General features: G+C 50.5%; 2 protein-coding genes across 5 annotated transcripts in view; one reads left to right on the plus strand and one right to left on the minus strand.

Moving 5' to 3' along the window:
• MTHFSD (methenyltetrahydrofolate synthetase domain containing) overlaps nt 1-17252 on the minus strand; it is a 122862-nt gene that overhangs the window by 71594 nt on the left and 34016 nt on the right. The window lies entirely within an intron of this gene.
• On the plus strand, nt 15180-16950 carry FOXL1 (forkhead box L1). Its single transcript, XM_077292783.1, has one exon. The coding sequence runs from the start codon at nt 15560-15562 to the stop codon at nt 16664-16666; it is 1107 nt and encodes a 368-aa protein (XP_077148898.1). The 5' UTR covers nt 15180-15559; the 3' UTR covers nt 16667-16950.

The following is a 17252-nucleotide window of genomic DNA, read 5'->3' on the forward strand; positions in this document are numbered from 1 at the left end:
GAAGGGGTTACAACAAAATGCAAATATCACTTACAGTAAGCAAACTAACAATGACAGACTGATACAGAGGGGCGAGGACCCTGCCCTTGCGGGCTTACATTCTACAGGATGATGGTGGGGAAGGAGACAGTAGGTTGAGGGTTGCAGGAGCTCCAGTGTTGGTGAGGCAATATCTGCGGTAGTGGTGAGGAGGCAGCGGGGTCAGTGCAGGCTGTAGGCTTTCCTGAAGAGATGGGTTTTCAGGTTCTGTCTGAAGGATCCGAATGTGGTGGATAACCGGACGTGTTGGGGCACAGAATTCCAGAGGATGGGGGATATTCGGGAGAAGTCTTGGAGGCGATTGGGGGATGAGCGAATAAGCATGGAGGAGAGAAGGAGGTCTTGGGAGGACCGAAGATTACGTGAGGGAAGATATTGGGAGATTAGTTCAGAGATATATGGAGGAGACAGGTTATGGATGGCTTTGTAGGTCAGTATTAGTAATTTGAACTGGATACGCTGAGGGAATGGGAGCCAGTGAAGGGATTTGCAGAGAGGGGAAGCAGAGGAGTAGCGAGGAGAGAGATGAATTAGTCGGGCAGCAGTGTATACTCCCCATACACTCACCATATACTCCCCCACACATTCCCCATACACTCCCCATCTTCGCTCCATACACCCCATATACTCTCCACACACTCCCCATGTTCACCCCAAACACTCCCCATATACTCTTCATGCATTCCCCATGTACTTCCCATACATTCAACATATTCTCCCCATATACTCACTAGTGATGAGCGAATATACTCGTTACTCGAGATTTCCTGAGCATGCTCGGGGGTCCTCCGAGTATTTTTTAGTGCTCGGAGATTTAGTTTTCATCGCCGCAGCTGAATGATTTATATCTGTTATAGCATAAAGTAATCACTCAGCAAACGTTGGTGGCCAAGTGGGATGAGCAGACACGATATGTGTCAAGGCAATGTGGAGGCTGAACCCTGAGCCTCCACATTGCCTTGTCACATATCGTGTTGGCTCATCCCACTTGGCCACCAACGTTTGCTCCACGTGCAGGAAACGAAAGGAGACGGATCGCTATCCTCTCCTGTTCTCTCTGGAATACATAAAACCACACAGGGACAATACAGTCTGATCTTTATTCCTGACTCCATATGCAAAACAGCGATATTGTGATCAAGGCCACGGGTTGGGCGAAACGTTTTTTTGCCCATCGCTTCACCATAATTCCTATCTGAATAAATCTTTGGTATAAGCAACTTTCACGATACGAGTGCAGTGATTACTTTATTCTATGATTTATGGGACTTCTGGCCCCGTTCACTGGCACCGTGAATCACAGTGGTCGAGTGCTAGCTTTCCATGCTCTCTACAGGATTTACATCTGATAGCAGCATAAGTACATGTGGGGGTTGCCTGGTTGCTAGGGAATCCCCACATGTACTTATGCTGCTGTCAGATATAAATCATTCAGCTGCAGCAAGAAAAACAATCTCCGAGCACTAAAAAATACTCGGAGGACCCCCAAGCGTGCTCGAGAAATCTCGAGTAACGAGTATATTCGCTCAGCACTAATACCATACACTTTCCATACAGTCCCCCTACACCCCCCGTATTCTCTCCATACACTCCACATGTACTCCCCATACACTCCCCACATAATGTCATGCCCCATATACAGTGTACACACCATTCATACACCACCCCAGTGAGCTGCGGACACATCTGTCAGGGGCCGGGCCGGTACCTTGATTACAATATTAGATGAGTAAGGGCCGTGGGTTTATACAGCGCTCATCACACAGGGATAATGTAAGCACGGCCCAGCTGTGTGCACTTGTAAAGTTGTTATAATCCCCCTCTGTGCTATAAACAGGAAAGTAGATATTATGGAGTCTCAGGCTGCATCCACAAATAACAAGACGCTGCTCTGCAGCCGCCGCCAAGTCCCCGCTCCGCAACCCCAATGTAAGGAAAGTGCTAGAGATCGTGCACCCCTAAAAATGACACCCCACAATATGCACCCTATCACAGGAAATCCTATGTGACACCGCACAAGATGATGTACCCAAAACCCAGCACCCCACAATGTGACACCACACAACATAAAACCCCAAAATGTGACATCCCATAACGTGACACCCCACAAAATGACACCCTATGACATGAAAAGTTATGTGACACCTCACAACATGATGCACCCCAAAATTCAACACCACACAAGATGACACGACATAATTTAACACACTACAACATGATACACCACTGTGTGACCCCACTATGTGGCACCCTACCATATGACACCCCACTATGTCACACCTCGATTTGTAACACCCCACCATGTGACACCCCGCTGAGACACCCCACTACGTCACACCTCGATTTGCAACACCCCACCATGTGACACTCCACCATGTGACACCCCAAACTGAAAACCCCACAACATGAAATCATACAAAACACTTCCTCACAAAGTGGCACGAAAATGACACCCTACAAAGTGCCGCTGAATATGACACCCCACGTCTGCAAAACCCCTCAACTTGAAACCCCCACATAGCACACTGAACATCCTCCGCAAAAACCGCACAGATTACATACCACACTAAACCCCAGAGTACACATCACATGACACCCAATATGTCACCCACATTACACCCCCCATTGCATCCTACATTACACCACACAATATGAAATTCCAATATGAAGACCCCATAAAAAGGCACCCGATGATCACCATAGTGATTTTTCCACTTCACAACACCCCAACTGCCCGCATCACCACATGAAACCCCCAATAAGCCTCCTCACAACATAGAGCCCCATTATTTCCCCCACAGAGTGACGCCTCACCAGAACCCCACAGCTCGGCTCCTATTAATGCCATCCCAGGGGATAATATCAGGACTGAACCCTTGGGACCAGCACCGGGTCTATCTGTGATGGATCGCCACTAATGTCTGCTCGGCCGCTCATTATCTGGAGTTACTATTAATACATAATAATTGTACAATGCACAATTCCATATTTCCAGTATACCCCATTTCCCAGCAGGTAAGGAGCATTCTCGTCCATTGAGGTGGTGTAAGACTCTGCGGACATGATGAGGTCACAGCCCCAGACGCAGGAAATGGACGGGGTAGCACTGCGGACTCTCTGCTCCTCAGGATGCAGCCACATCGGATTCTTACAATCTGCACAGATTCTGCATTGTACCATCTTCCCAGGTCCCGATTTTTAATACAATGATGTATTGTCACAGAATGTTCCCACCTTGAGACATGCAGATGATGAGGAACTGAATTTTACCAAATGTCCCTGAGTTGAACCCATTGAGATCTCTGGATGAGATTTTACTTTTTTCCCCCAACACCAACATTGAAATATTTGCACCAGTTTAATTGGGGGTTGGTCACCAAAGAAATAATGATAAGGAGTGTAGATGTGAGCCCCAATGGGGACAGTGATAATAAATGTTTGCACAGCGCTGTGGAATAAGATGGCGCTATATAAGGAAAGCATAATAAATAATAATTCTACAATTAATGCACTATTTATTGCGCTTTCCTGCAAAACCTGAGGGTCCTACTTCACTTGGAGAAACAAGTGATACAAAGAGGTACAATATTAATAAGTGATGAATGCCGTATTATACTATATACACTGTAGATTGTAATGAGACAGAAACACAATAAGCAAACACCCTGCAGTAAATAAACAAACAAACAGCAACAGTGCATGGAAATAATGTAGGGGGTAAGTTAACCTCATTTTTATAAAAAAATGTAAAACCATCCCACCATGTCAAGGTGACCCTCTGCGAGATGGTCCTGACCTCTGGGGTTAATGCTGTACCATAGGACACGCGACAATGTGAGTAAGATTCTAACAAGAAGTACAATGTTTTACTGTGTTACAGTCTATATAATACGATATTATACAATGTTATGGATGGTAATAAAATATATACATGATGGATTTCATAAGATAAGGGATACAATGTAGTGCAGCATTATGGACTGGGACAAATTCTCTCTTAGACTATATGTGATGTGTCGCACAATGCTGCGCAATATTATGGAGGGTGTAGAGTCACACAATGCTGCTCCATATAACAGACTGCATGGGACGTGTGATACAATGCCATACCATAGTATAGACTCAAATAAATGAAATATATGATAAATTAGAAGCTCACAAGTGATAAGTGATACGATGTAGTGCTACAAGATGGCCTGTAATAATAATAATAATTATTATACAATATTGTACAGGGTGGGCCATTTATATGGATACACCTAAATAAAATGGGAATGGTTGGTGATATCAACTTGCTGTTTGTGGCACATTAGTATATTGGATGTGAAAACTTTTCACCATCTGGGTTGTCAGGTTCGAGCATTCCTACATGACCAGTTTCCTGGAAAGTGGATTGGTCGCTGTGGGTCAGTTGAATGGCCACCAAGGTCTCCCAATCTGACCCCCTTAGACTTTTATCTTAGGGGTCATCTGAAGGCAATTGTCTATGCTGTGAAGATAGGAGATGTGCAGCATCTGAAGCAACAGATACTGGAAGCCTGTGCTAGCATGTCTTCTGCACTGTTGCTATCAGTGTGTCAAGAGTGGGAGAAGAGGGTTGCATTGACAATCCAACACAATGGGCAGCACTGTGAACACATTTTATAAAGTGGTCATGAATTTGTAAATAATTCATGAAAGAATAAAGTTAGGTTAAAACCAAGCACACGATTGTTTTTCTGATGAAATTCCCAATACGTTTGATGTGTCACATGACCCTCTTCCCATTGGAAAAAATAAAGTTGGATCCAAAATGGCCAACTTCAATATGGCCGCCATAGTCACCGCCCATCTTGAAAAGTTTTCCAGCTCCCATATACTAATACTAGCTATTGAACCCGTTCTACGCCCGGGTGGCGAGCATTTATATTGGTATATGTCTCCATCCTGGTATGTGTTGCTTCCATCCTGCGCCCTAATCTTGTCATGTGCTGCTACCATCTTGCGCCCCCATCCTGTCATGTGCAGCCCCCATCCTGTTTTGTGTGCCTCCATCTTGTGATGTGCTACTGTCTTCCTGAGCACTCATCCTGTCACGTGCTCCCATTCTGTACCCCAATCCTGTCATGTGGTGGTCCCATCCTGTACCCCAATCCTGTCATGTGGTGGTCCCATCCTGTACCCCAATCCTGTCATGTGGTGCTCCCATACTCCACCCCAATCCTGTCATGTGCTGCTACCATCATGCGCCCCCATCCTGTCATGTGCTACTCTCTTCCTGAGCCCTCATCCTGTCATGTGCTCCCATCCTGCGCCCTTATCCTGCCATGTGCTGCTCCTATCCTGTGCCCCCATCCTGTCATGTGCTGCTCCCATCCTGTCCTGCTGCCATCCTGCTCCCCAGTTTTGTCATGTGCTGCTCCCATCCTGCGCCCCCGTTCTGTCATGTGCTGCTCCCATCCTGTGCCCCCATGCTATCATGCTTTACTCCCATCTTGAGCCCCCATTCAGTCATGTACTGCTCCCATCCTACACCCCAGTTCCGTCATGTGCTGCTACCATCCTGCGGCCCCATTCTGTCATGTGCTGCTACCATCCTGCGGCCCCATTCTGTCATTTGCTGCTCCCATCCTGCGCCCCCATCCTGTCATGTGCTGCTCCCATCCTGCACCCCCATTGTCATTTGCTGCTTCCATCCTGCACCCCCGTTCTGTCATGTGCTGCTGCCATCCTGCACCCCCGTTCTGTCATGTGCTGCCCTATTCTGTCATGTGCTGCTCTATTCTGTCATGTGCTGCTCCCAACCTGCGCCCCCACTGTCATGTGCTGCTTCCATCCTGCACCCCCGTTCTGTCATGTGCTGCTCTATTCTGTCATGTGCTGCTCCCATCCTGCGCCAGTTCTGTAATGTGCTGCTCCCATCCTGCGCCCCCATTGTCATGTGCTGCTTGCATCCTGCACCCCGTTCTATCATGTGCTGCTGCCATCCTGCACCCCCGTTCTGTCATGTGCTGCCCTATTCTGTCATGTGCTGCTCTATTGTGTCATGTGCTGCTCCCATCCTGCGCCACCGTTCTGTAATTTGCTGCTCCCATCCATATGCCCCATACGCTGTTCCATAAAGGTTGATGGCCCCCAAAAGATGCTCCATAGTATATGCCTCATATGCTGCTCCATAAAGGTTGATGGCCCCCATAAGATGCTCCATAGTATATGCCTCATATGCTGCTCCATAAAGGTTGATGACCCCCATAAGATGCTCCAAAGTATATGCCTCGTATGCTGCTCCATTATGGTTGATGGCCCCCATAAGATGCTCCATAGTATTATATGCCCTGTATGCTGCTGCAATAAAAAAAAAATAAAAAAACAACATACTCACCTATCATCACTGGGCGCCGAGTGCTGGGGGTCCTGAGCAGGCGGGGACACCGGCGCGCTATGGGGGTCAGGTGCCTGAGTCGCCGCTAGCTCAGGCCCCCGGCACTTGCTATAGTCACCTGGCCCTGATCCACTGCTGCGTGCCGCTCCGTCTTCCGGGTCCTCTGGCTGTGACTGTTCAGTCAGAGGGCGGCGCACATTAAGCACATCATCACGCCCTCTGAACTGAACGTCACAGGCAGAGGATGTAGAAGACGGAGCGGCGCGCATCGGTGGAACGGGACAGGTGAATATAGCATACTCACCCTCCTGGCACGTCCCTGCTGCTCCGTTGGAGATCGCGGTGTGCGTTCAGTGCTTACGCATACCGCAATCTCCTGGGCTGCGTCACTCTGTGGGGTCCAGACCGCACCGGCGCTTGCGTAGTCTATAAAGGCTTCGGACAGAGTGACACTCCCAGCGTTATATTATAGACTAGCTATTGAACCCGTTCTACGCCCGGGTGGCGAGCATTTATATTGGAATATGGTCTCCATCCTGGTATGTGCTGCTCCCATCCTGTCATATGCTGCTCCATCCTGCGCCCCCATCCTGTCATGTGCTGCTCCACCGTGTCATGTGCTGCTCCATCCTGCGCCCCCATCCTGTCATGTGCTGCTCCACCGTGTCATGTGCTGCTCCATCCTGCATCCCCATCCTGTCATGTGCTGCTCCACCGTGTCATGTGCTGCTCCATCCTGCGCCCCCATCCTGTCATGTGCTGCTCCACCGTGTCATGTGCTGCTCCATCCTCATCCCCATCCTGTCATGTGCTCCCATCCTGCGCCCCCATCCTATCACGTGCTGCTCCATCCTGCGCCCCCATCAGTGCGGGCGGCTGTGCTGAGTGCGGGCGGCTGTGCTGAGTGCGGGCGGCTGTATGTGGCTGTGCTGAGTGCGGGCGGCTGTATGTGACGTGGCTGTGCTGGGTGCGGGCGGCTGTGCTGGGTGCGGCAGCTGTGGACGGCTGTGCTGGGTGCGGTGGCTGTGCTGGGTGCAGCGGCTGTGCGTGGCTGTAGGCGGCTGTGGGAGGCTGTGCTGGGTGCGGCGGCTGTGCGTGGCTGTGGGCGGCTGTGCTGGGTGCGGCGGCTGTGCTGGGTGCGGTGGCTGTGCTGGGTGCGGCAGCTGTCCGTGGCTGTAGGCGGCTGTGCGTGGCTGTGCTGGGTGCGGAGGCTGTGCATGGCTGTGGCGGCTGTGCTGGGTGCGGCGGCTGTGCTGGGTGCGGCGGATGTGCTGGGTGCGGCGGCTGTGCTGGGTGCGGCGGCTGTGGGTGGCTGTGCTGGGTGCAGCGGTTGTGCGTGGCTGTGGGCGGCTGTGCTGGGTGCGGCGGCTGTGGGCGGCTGTGCGTGGCTGTGGGCGGCTGTGCTGGGTGCGGCGGCTGTGCTGGGTGCGGCGGCTGTCCGTGGCTGTGGGCGGCTGTGCGTGGCTGTGGGAGGCTGTGCGTGGCTGTAGGCGGCTGTGCGTGGCTGTGCATGGCTGTGCTGGGTGCGGCGGATGTGCTGGGTGCGGCGGCTGTGCTGGGTGCGGCGGCTGTGCTGGGTGCGGCGGCTGTGCTGGGTGCGGCGGCTGTGCGTGGCTGTGGGCTGTGCGTGGCTGTGGGCGGCTGTGCTGGGTGCGGCGGCTGTGGTCGGCTGTGCTGGGTGCGGCGGCTGTGCGTGGCTATGGGTGGCTGTACGTGGCTGTGGGCGGCTGTGCTGGGTGCGGCGGCTGTGCGTGGCTGTGGTCGGCTGTGCTGGGTGCGGCTGTGCGTGGCTGTGGGCGGCTGTGCTGGGTGCGGCGGCTGTGCGTGGCTGTGGTCGGCTGTGCTGGGTGCGGCTGTCCGTGGCTGTAGGCGGCTGTGGGCGGCTGTGCTGGGTGCGGCGGCTGTGCGTGGCTGTGGGCGGCTGTGCTGGGTGCGGCGGCTGTGCTGGGTGCGGCGGCTGTGCTGGGTGCGGCGGCTGTGGGCGGCTGTGCGTGGCTGTGGGAGGCTGTGCGTGGCTGTAGGCGGCTGTGCGTGGCTGTGCATGGCTGTGCTGGGTGCGGCGGCTGTGCTGGGTGCGGCGGCTGTGCTGGGTGCGGCGGCTGTGCGTGGCTGTGGGCTGTGCGTGGCTGTGGGCGGCTGTGCTGGGTGCGGCGGCTGTGGTCGGCTGTGCTGGGTGCGGCGGCTGTGCGTGGCTATGGGTGGCTGTGGGCGGCTGTGCTGGGTGCGGCGGCTGTGCGTGGCTGTGGTCGGCTGTGCTGGGTGCGGCTGTGCGTGGCTGTGGGCGGCTGTGCGTGGCTGTGGGCGGCTGTGCTGGGTGCGGCGGCTGTGCGTGGCTGTGGTCGGCTGTGCTGGGTGCGGCTGTCCGTGGCTGTAGGCGGCTGTGCGTGGCTGTGCTGGGTGCGGAGGCTGTGCATGGCTGTGGCGGCTGTGCGTGGCTGTGCTGGGTGCGGCGGCTGTGCTGGGTGCGGCGGATGTGCTGGGTGCGGCGGCTGTGCTGGGTGCGGCGGCTGTGGGTGGCTGTGCTGGGTGCAGCGGTTGTGCGTGGCTGTGGGCGGCTGTGCTGGGTGCGGCGGCTGTGCGTGGCTGTGGGCGGCTGTGCGTGGCTGTGGGCGGCTGTGCTGGGTGCGGCGGCTGTGCTGGGTGCGGCGGCTGTGCTGGGTGCGGCGGCTGTGCGTGGCTGTGGGCAGCTGTGCGTGGCTGTGGGAGGCTGTGCGTGGCTGTAGGTGGCTGTGGCGGCTGTGCATGGCTGTGCTGGGTGCGGCGGATGTGCTGGGTGCGGCGGCTGTGCTGGGTGCGGCGGCTGTGCGTGGCTGTGGGCTGTGCGTGGCTGTGGGCGGCTGTGCTGGGTGCGGCGGCTGTGGTCGGCTGTGCTGGGTGCGGCGGCTGTGCGTGGCTATGGGTGGCTGTACGTGGCTGTGGGCGGCTGTGCTGGGTGCGGCGGCTGTGCGTGGCTGTGGTCGGCTGTGCTGGGTGCGGCTGTGCGTGGCTGTGGTCGGCTGTGCTGGGTGCGGCGGCTGTGCTGTGGGCGGCTGTGCGTGGCTGTGGGCGGCTGTGCTGGGTGCGGCGGCTGTGGTCGGCTGTGCTGGGTGCGGCGGCTGTGCGTGGCTGTGGGCGGCTGTGCTGGGTGCGGCGGCTGTGCGTGGCTATGGGTGGCTGTGGGCAGCTGTGCTGGGTGCGGCGGCTGTGCGTGGCTGTGGGCATCTATGGTCGGCTGTGCTGGGTGCGGCGGCTGTGCGTTGCTGTGGGCGGCTGTGCGTGGCTGTGCTGGGCGCGGCCATTTTCTCGGTCCTGCTCCCGGAGTCGGCGCCTGCGCAGTCCGCGCTTTCCGGCGCCATTTTCTTGAAGACACTGCAATGTGTCTTCAAGAAAATGGCGCCGGAAAGCGCGGACTGCGCAGGCGCCGATTCCGGGATCAGGGGGACAGTCACGGCCCGGAAGCGCGTCGGTGGAACGGGTCAGGTAAGTATACTCACCCTCCGCCTCCTGGCTCGTCCCTGCTTGTCCGGTGGAGATCGCGGTGTGCGTTCAGCGCTTACGCATACCGCGATCTCCTGGGAGCGTCGCTCTGTGCGGTCCAGACTGCGCCGGCGCTTGCGCTTGCGCAGTCTATAGAGGCTTCGGACAGAGTGACGCTCCCAGCGTTATATTATAGATGCCACAAACAGGAAGGTGATATCACCAACCATTCCCATTTTATTTAGGTGTATCCATATAAATGGCCCACCCTGTACAATGTTACAGACTGTGGTGATATATATGAAAGATTATAGGAGACAATGTAGTGTATGATTGATACATATATATTGGATTATAATTGGTGATACAATATTATTGCTCTTCAATACAAAAAATGAATCTCATATACAACTCCTGGCAAAAATTCTGGAATCACCGGCCTTGGAGGATGTTCGTTCAGTTGTTTAATTTTGTAGAAAAAAGCAGATCACAGACATGGCACAAAACTACAGTCATTTCAAATGGCATCTTTCTGGCTTTAAGAAACACTAAAAGAAATCAAGAACAAAAAATGTGATGGTCAGTAATCGTTACTGTTTTAACCAAGCAGAGGGGAAAAATTATGGACTCACTCAATTCTGAGGAAAAAATGATGGAATCATGAAAAACAAACAAAAAAAAACCCTCCAACACATCACTAGTATTTTGTTGCACCACCTCTGGCTTTTCTAACAGCTTGCAGTCTCTGAGGCATGGCGTTAATGAGGGTCACACAGGACTCTTCATCAATCTGGCTCCAACTTTCTCTGATTGCTGTTGCCAGATCAGCTTTGCAGGTTGGAGTCTTGTCTTGGACCATTTTCTTCAACTTCCACCGAAGATTTTCAATTGGATTGAGATCTGGACTATTTGCAGGCCATGACATTGACCTCATGTGTTTATTTTCAAGGAATCTTTGCACAGTTTTTGCTCTATGGCAGGATGCATTATCATCTTGAAAAATGATTTTATCATCCCCAAACATCTTTTCAATTGATGGGATAATAAAAGTGTCCAAAATATCAACATAAACTTGTGCATTTATTGAAGATGTAATGACAGCCATCTCCCCAGTGCCTTTACCTGACATGCAGCCCCATATCATCAATAAGTGTGGAAATTTGCATGTTCTCTTCAGGCGGTCATCTTTATAAATCTCATTGGAACGGCACCAAACAAAAGTTCCAGCATCACCCCCTTGCCCAATGCAGATTCACGATTCATCACTGAATATGACTTTCATCCAGTTATCCACAGTCCATGATTGCTTTTCCTTAGCCCATTGTAACCTTGTTTTTTTCTGTTTAGGTGTTAATGATGGCTTTTGTTTAGCTTTTCTGTATGTAAATCCCATTTCCGTTAGGCGGTTTCTTACAGTTCGGTCACAGACGTTGACTCCAGTTTCCACCCATTCGTTCCTCATTTGTTTTGTTGTGCATTTTGTGTTTTGGAGACATATTGCTTGAAGTTTCCAGACTTGACGCTTTGATGTCTTCCTTGATCTACCAGTATGTTTGCCTTTAACAACCTTCCCATGTTTGTATTTGGTCCAGATTTTAGACACAACTGACTGTGAACAACCAACATCTTTTGCAACGTTGCGTGATGATTTACCCTCTTTTAAGAGTTTGATAATCCTCTCCTTTATTTCAATTGACATCTCTCGTGTTGGAGCCATGATTCATGTCAGTCCACTTGGTGCAACAGCTCTCCAAGGTGTGATCACTGATTTTTAGATGCAGACTAACAAGTAGATCTAATTTGATGCAGGTGTTGTTTTTGGGAATGAAAATGTACAGGGTGATTCCATATTTTTTTTCCTCAGAATTGAGTGAGTCCATAATTTTTCCCCTCTGCTTGGTTAAAAAAGTAACCATTACTGACTACCACATTTTTTGCTCTTGATTTCTTTTAGTGTTTCTTAAAGCCAGAAAGTTGCCATTTGAAATGACTGTAGTTTTGTGCCATGTCTGTGATCTGCTTTTTTTCTACAAAATTAAACAACTGAATGAACATCCTCCAAGGCCGGTGATTCCATAATTTTTGCCAGGGGTTATATTATATAAAATCATTACAACATGGAGTGATGTATTTCACGTGTTTATTTCTGTTAATGTTGATGATTATGTCCTGGACACGTCTGTGTGTGGTGGCTCTTGAAGCAATGACTCCAGCAGCAGTCCACTCTTTGTGAATCTTCCCCACATTATTGAATGGCCTTTTCTTAACAATCCTTCAAGGCTGCGGTTAAAGGTTGCTTGTGCACCTTTTTCTACCACACTTTTTCCTTACACTCCACTTTCCATTAATATTCTTGGATACAGCACTCTGGGAACAGCCGGCTTCTTTAGCAATGACCTTTTGTGGCTTCGCCTCTTTGTGGAGTGTGTCAGTGATACCTTCTGGACATCTGTTAGGTCAGCAGTCTTCCCCATGATTGTAGAGCTACTGAAAGACTAAGGGACCTTTATAAACGCTCAGGAGCCTTTGCAGGTGTTTTTTGTTATTCTAATTTATTGAAATAATGACTTGTGTCTTCATTGGCTGTAAGCCATAATCCTCAACGTTAACAGAAATATAAATATATATATATATATATATATATATATATATATATATATATATATATTACATGTGGTAAGTCATACAATTATAGAAAATATTTATATATATGTATACACACTTGTGTGTGTGTGTGTGTGTATATATATATATATATATATATATATACACATATACACACACACACACACACATATACACACAGTACAGACCAAAAGTTTGGACACACCTTCTCATTTAAAGATTTTTCTGTATTTTCATGACTATGAAAATTGTACAATCACACTGAAGGCATCAAAACTATGAGTTAACGCATGTGGAATTATATACTTAAAGGGACTCTGTCACCTGAATTTGGAGGGAACAATTTTCAGCCATAGGGGCGGGGTTTTCGGGTGTTTGATTCACCCTTTCCTTACCCGCTGGCTGCAATATTGGATTGAAGTTCATTCTCTGTCCTCCATAGTACACGCCTGCGTAAGGGAAGATTGCCTTGTGCAGGCATGTACTACGGAGGACAGAGAATGAACTTCAATCCAATATTGCAGCCAGCATGCAGCCAGCGGGTAAGGAAAGGGTGAACCAAACACCCGAAAATCCCGCCCCTATGGCTGAAAATTGATCCCTCCAAATTCAGGTGACAGAGTCCCTTTAACAAAACAGTGTGAAACAACTGAAAATGTGTCTTATATTCTAGGTTCTTCAAAGTAGCCACCTTTTGCTTTGATGACTGCTTTGCACACTCTTGGCATTCTCTTGTTGAGCTTCAAGAGGTAGTCACCGGGAATGGTTTTCACTTCACAGGTGTGCCCTATCAGGTTTAATAAGTGGGATTTCTTGCCTTATAAATGGGGTTGGGACCATCAGTTGTGTTGTGCAGAAGTCTGGTGGATACACAGTTGACCGCTGCACGATCAGCTCTATCCTCACCTACTGTATTCTCACCCATCCCTTGTAGATTGTGAGCCCTCGCGGGCAGGGTCCTCACTCCTCCTGTACCAGTTATGACTTGTATTGTTCAAGATTATTGTACTTGTTTTTATTATGTATACCCCTCCTCACTTGTAAAGCGCCATGGAATAAATGGCGCTATAACAATAAATAATAATAATAATAATAATAATAGTCCTACTGAATAGACTGTTAGAATTTGTATTATGGCAAGAAAAAAGCAGCTAAGAAAAACGAGTGGCCATTAGTACTTTAAGAAATGAAGGTCAGTTAGTCCGAAAAATTGGGAAAACTTTGAAAGTGTCCCCAAGTGCAGTGGCAAAAACCATCAAGTGCTACAAAGAAACTGGCTAACGAGGACCGCCCCAGGAAAGGAAGACCAAGAGTCACCTCTGCTTCTGAGGATAAGTTTATCCGTGTCACTAGCCTCAGAAATCGCAGGTTAACAGCAGCACAGATTAGAGACCAGGTCAATGCCACACAGAGTTCTAGCAGCAGACATATCTCTACAACAACTGTTAAGAGGAGACTTTGTGCAGCAGGCCTTCATGGTAAAATAGTTGCTAGGAAACTACTGCTAAGGACAGGCAACAAGCAGAAGAGACTTGTTTGGGCTAAAGAACACAAGGAATGGACATTAGACCAGTGGAAATCTGTGCTTTGGTCTGATGAGTCCAAATTTGAGATCTTTGGTTCCAACCACCGTGTCTTTGTGTGACGCAGAAAAGGTGAACAGATGGACTCTACATGCCTGGTTCCCACTGTGAAGCATGGAGGAGGAGGTGTGATGGTGTGGAGGTGCTTTGCTGGTGACACTGTTGGGGATTTATTCAAAATTGAAGGCATACTGAACCAGCATGGCTACCACAGCATCTTGCAGCGGCATGCTATTCCATCCAGTTTGTGTTTAGTTGGACCATCATTTATTTTTCAACAGGACAATGACCCCAAACACACCTCCAGGCTGTGTAAGGGCTATTTGACCAAGAAGGAGAGTGATGGGGTGCTACGCCAGATGACCTGGCCTCCACAGTCACCAGACCTGAACCCAATCGAGATGGTTTGGGGTGAGCTGGACCGCAGAGTGACGGCAAAAGAGCCAACAATTGCTAAGCATCTCTGGGAACTCCTTCAAGATTGTTGGAAGACCATTCCCGGTGACTACCTCTTGAAGCTCATCAAGAGAATGCCAAGAGTGTGCAAAGCAGTCATCAAAGCAAAAGGTGACTACTTTGAAGAACCTAGAATATAAGACATAATTTCAGTTGTTTCACACTTTTTTGTTAAGTATATAATTCCACATGTGTTAATTCATAGTTTTGATGCCTTCAGTGTGAATGCACAATTTTCATAGTCATGAAAATACAGAAAAATCTTTAAATCAGAAGGTGTGTCCAAACTTTTACTGTATATATGCAGGTATGTCACTACAATATGCAGCAGTGAGGAGTGTGGTGATATATATATATATTTTTTTTTACACACACACAGTTTATATATTTTAATTTAGGCGTCACCACTCTCCTCACTGCTGTATATTGTAGTGACATTATATATATGTTTATTTATTTACACACACCGCATATATATTTTAATTTAGGTGTGACCACACTCCTCACTGCTGGATCCTGTAGTCTGATACTTGTATCTGAGGAGCCCATCCTCCATTCCACAGCCGCAGCATGTGAACCCTGCCATTCCCTGCAGAAGCTGGTGGGGCCGGGGCTGTCGTGGCTTCTAGGGCTCCTCTGTGTGAATGGTGGACGTGAGATTTCAGACAGCAGATCACGCAGTTTATGTATTGGGTGCCCGGAAAATTTTCCAAACAAACACAGCTTGCTTCTTCTTGGGTGGGCGACTTATCAACAGACTAATTTCCTAAACAAATGGAGGCAGCACGGGGCTGATTGGCTGCAGCGGCGCAGACACGTGGAGGAAGCTGCTGGGGCTTTTTCTCCCCTTTTGCAATGAAATTGTAATTAATGTGGGTGGGCTGAGAATCGGCGAGTGTTTATCATAGACAATTTATTTTCCAGCGCTAAGTCAACATAAAGTCGCAGAGTTCGCAGCATTATTGTGGAGCTATGAAGGAGCAGGGGCGGCAGGCAGGCAGGGCAGAGCACAGGGCTGCAACACTCACTGCTCTGCACCATGAGCCGCCTCTACGACCACCTACCTCCGCTGGCCACTGAGCTCCCCACACCACCCCTGCTCTACCTCTATGGAGCAGAGAGGACTCTCATGCCCACCCTGGGCTTTGCATCCCCCAGTGTCCTCAGCAGGCAGGAGCCACCCCAGAAGCCCCCCTACAGCTACATCGCCCTGATCGCCATGGCCATCAAGGCCTCCCCGGAGCACCGGGTCACCCTGAATGGCATCTACCAGTTCATCATGGAGCGCTTCCCCTTCTACCACGACAACAAGCAGGGCTGGCAGAACTCCATCAGGCACAACCTGTCCCTCAATGACTGCTTCATCAAGGTGCCCAGAGAGAAGGGGCGACCAGGCAAGGGCAGCTACTGGACCCTGGACCCCAAGTGCCTGGATATGTTTGAAAATGGCAACTTCAGACGCAGGAAAAGGAAACCTAAAACTCTCCTGACTCAGGAATCCAAGAGGTGCCGAGCAGCTGCAGCAGAAGCCATGGAGGAGTCTGCAGGGGATGGTGCCCAGCACAGGTCAGTCATTACTGCTACCCCCAGTGACAGCCGGAGGGACAGTGGGGCAGAACTCTCCTCTTCAGAGGAGGAAGGCAGCAGAGATGGCAGCCACCCACAGGTGGACGATCCACAGACGCCAGGATGCTCCACGTCATTCTTATCTGTGCCTCTGCTGACTGTCAAGGGGGCATTATCTGCAGCCGGGGGTCCTCAGGAGGAGGAAAGACCCCTGAGGAGACAGCAAGATCTGGGGTCGGAAAAGCACTTGGGAGACGCTTTTTCATCAACCACTAAAGAACCTGAAGCTCAGACTCTTCCTCACCATCATCATCCTCCGCCTGGGGAGGAAGCGCCAGCAAAGCTCCCCAAGAGCTTCAGTATAGACAGCATCCTGAGCCCCCGAGGCACCAAGGGCAGTGGGGGGCCAGCCGTGTGGGACTGCCTGTCGGGGGGCCACAGGTATAACCGCAGCGTCTGCCCGGTGTTCAATGCTTCTGTGATGATCGACTCTCAGGTACAGGGGAGATTCTACCACATTGGGGTCCCCATCCTCTCTTATGTGCCACTGGCTCTTACAGAATCAGCCTTACCCAAATAGGAGCCATATAGTCTATGGGATTTGTCTAGACACCCTGAGATTTTAAGTGGCTTGCTGGGACTAGTAGTTCCCCTGTGCCTAATATTCATGCTTCATAGGCTGCAACTGTGGGGGCTTTACCCAGGAGAAGCGATTGTGTCCTCGGTATCTGATGCCCCCTGTATTGCAGCTGCAGATCCTGCAGGATTCCTCCTCCATCACCTTCCCTCACGCTGCTGTCAATCCTTTATATCACTCAGTTACTAGAAATAAAAGGACTTTATTATGTGGAGTTTCACCTGCGTTTGTTTCTATCATCTGTGCACATCATGGTCCATGCGCTATTGGCTTTGCTCCTGTTATTTGGGGGTGGATGGGTGCCAGGTCAGGACGCTTTGGGGGGGGGGGGGGGGGTGTCTGTGATATTAATGGATGAGCATTAACCCCTGTTCTGCTGAGTAAAGTGAAGGGGTAAAACTCTGCAGCCAGGGCACAGTCTGAAATGTGAGCAGAGTCTTTCCCACACTTCCCTGGATCTGGGGTCACTCACATCCACCAGACTGAGGCGGTGGGAACCAACCAGATAATGGGGAACCTATAGTGTAGA

Source organism: Ranitomeya variabilis, chromosome 2, assembly GCF_051348905.1.
Source record: "Ranitomeya variabilis isolate aRanVar5 chromosome 2, aRanVar5.hap1, whole genome shotgun sequence".
NCBI lineage: Eukaryota > Metazoa > Chordata > Amphibia > Anura > Dendrobatidae > Ranitomeya > Ranitomeya variabilis.

What these genes read in the sequence shown, in the direction of transcription:
- FOXL1 (XM_077292783.1), top strand. Translation starts at nt 15,560, where the DNA reads ATGAGCCGCCTCTACGACCACCTACCTCCGCTGGCCACTGAGCTCCCC.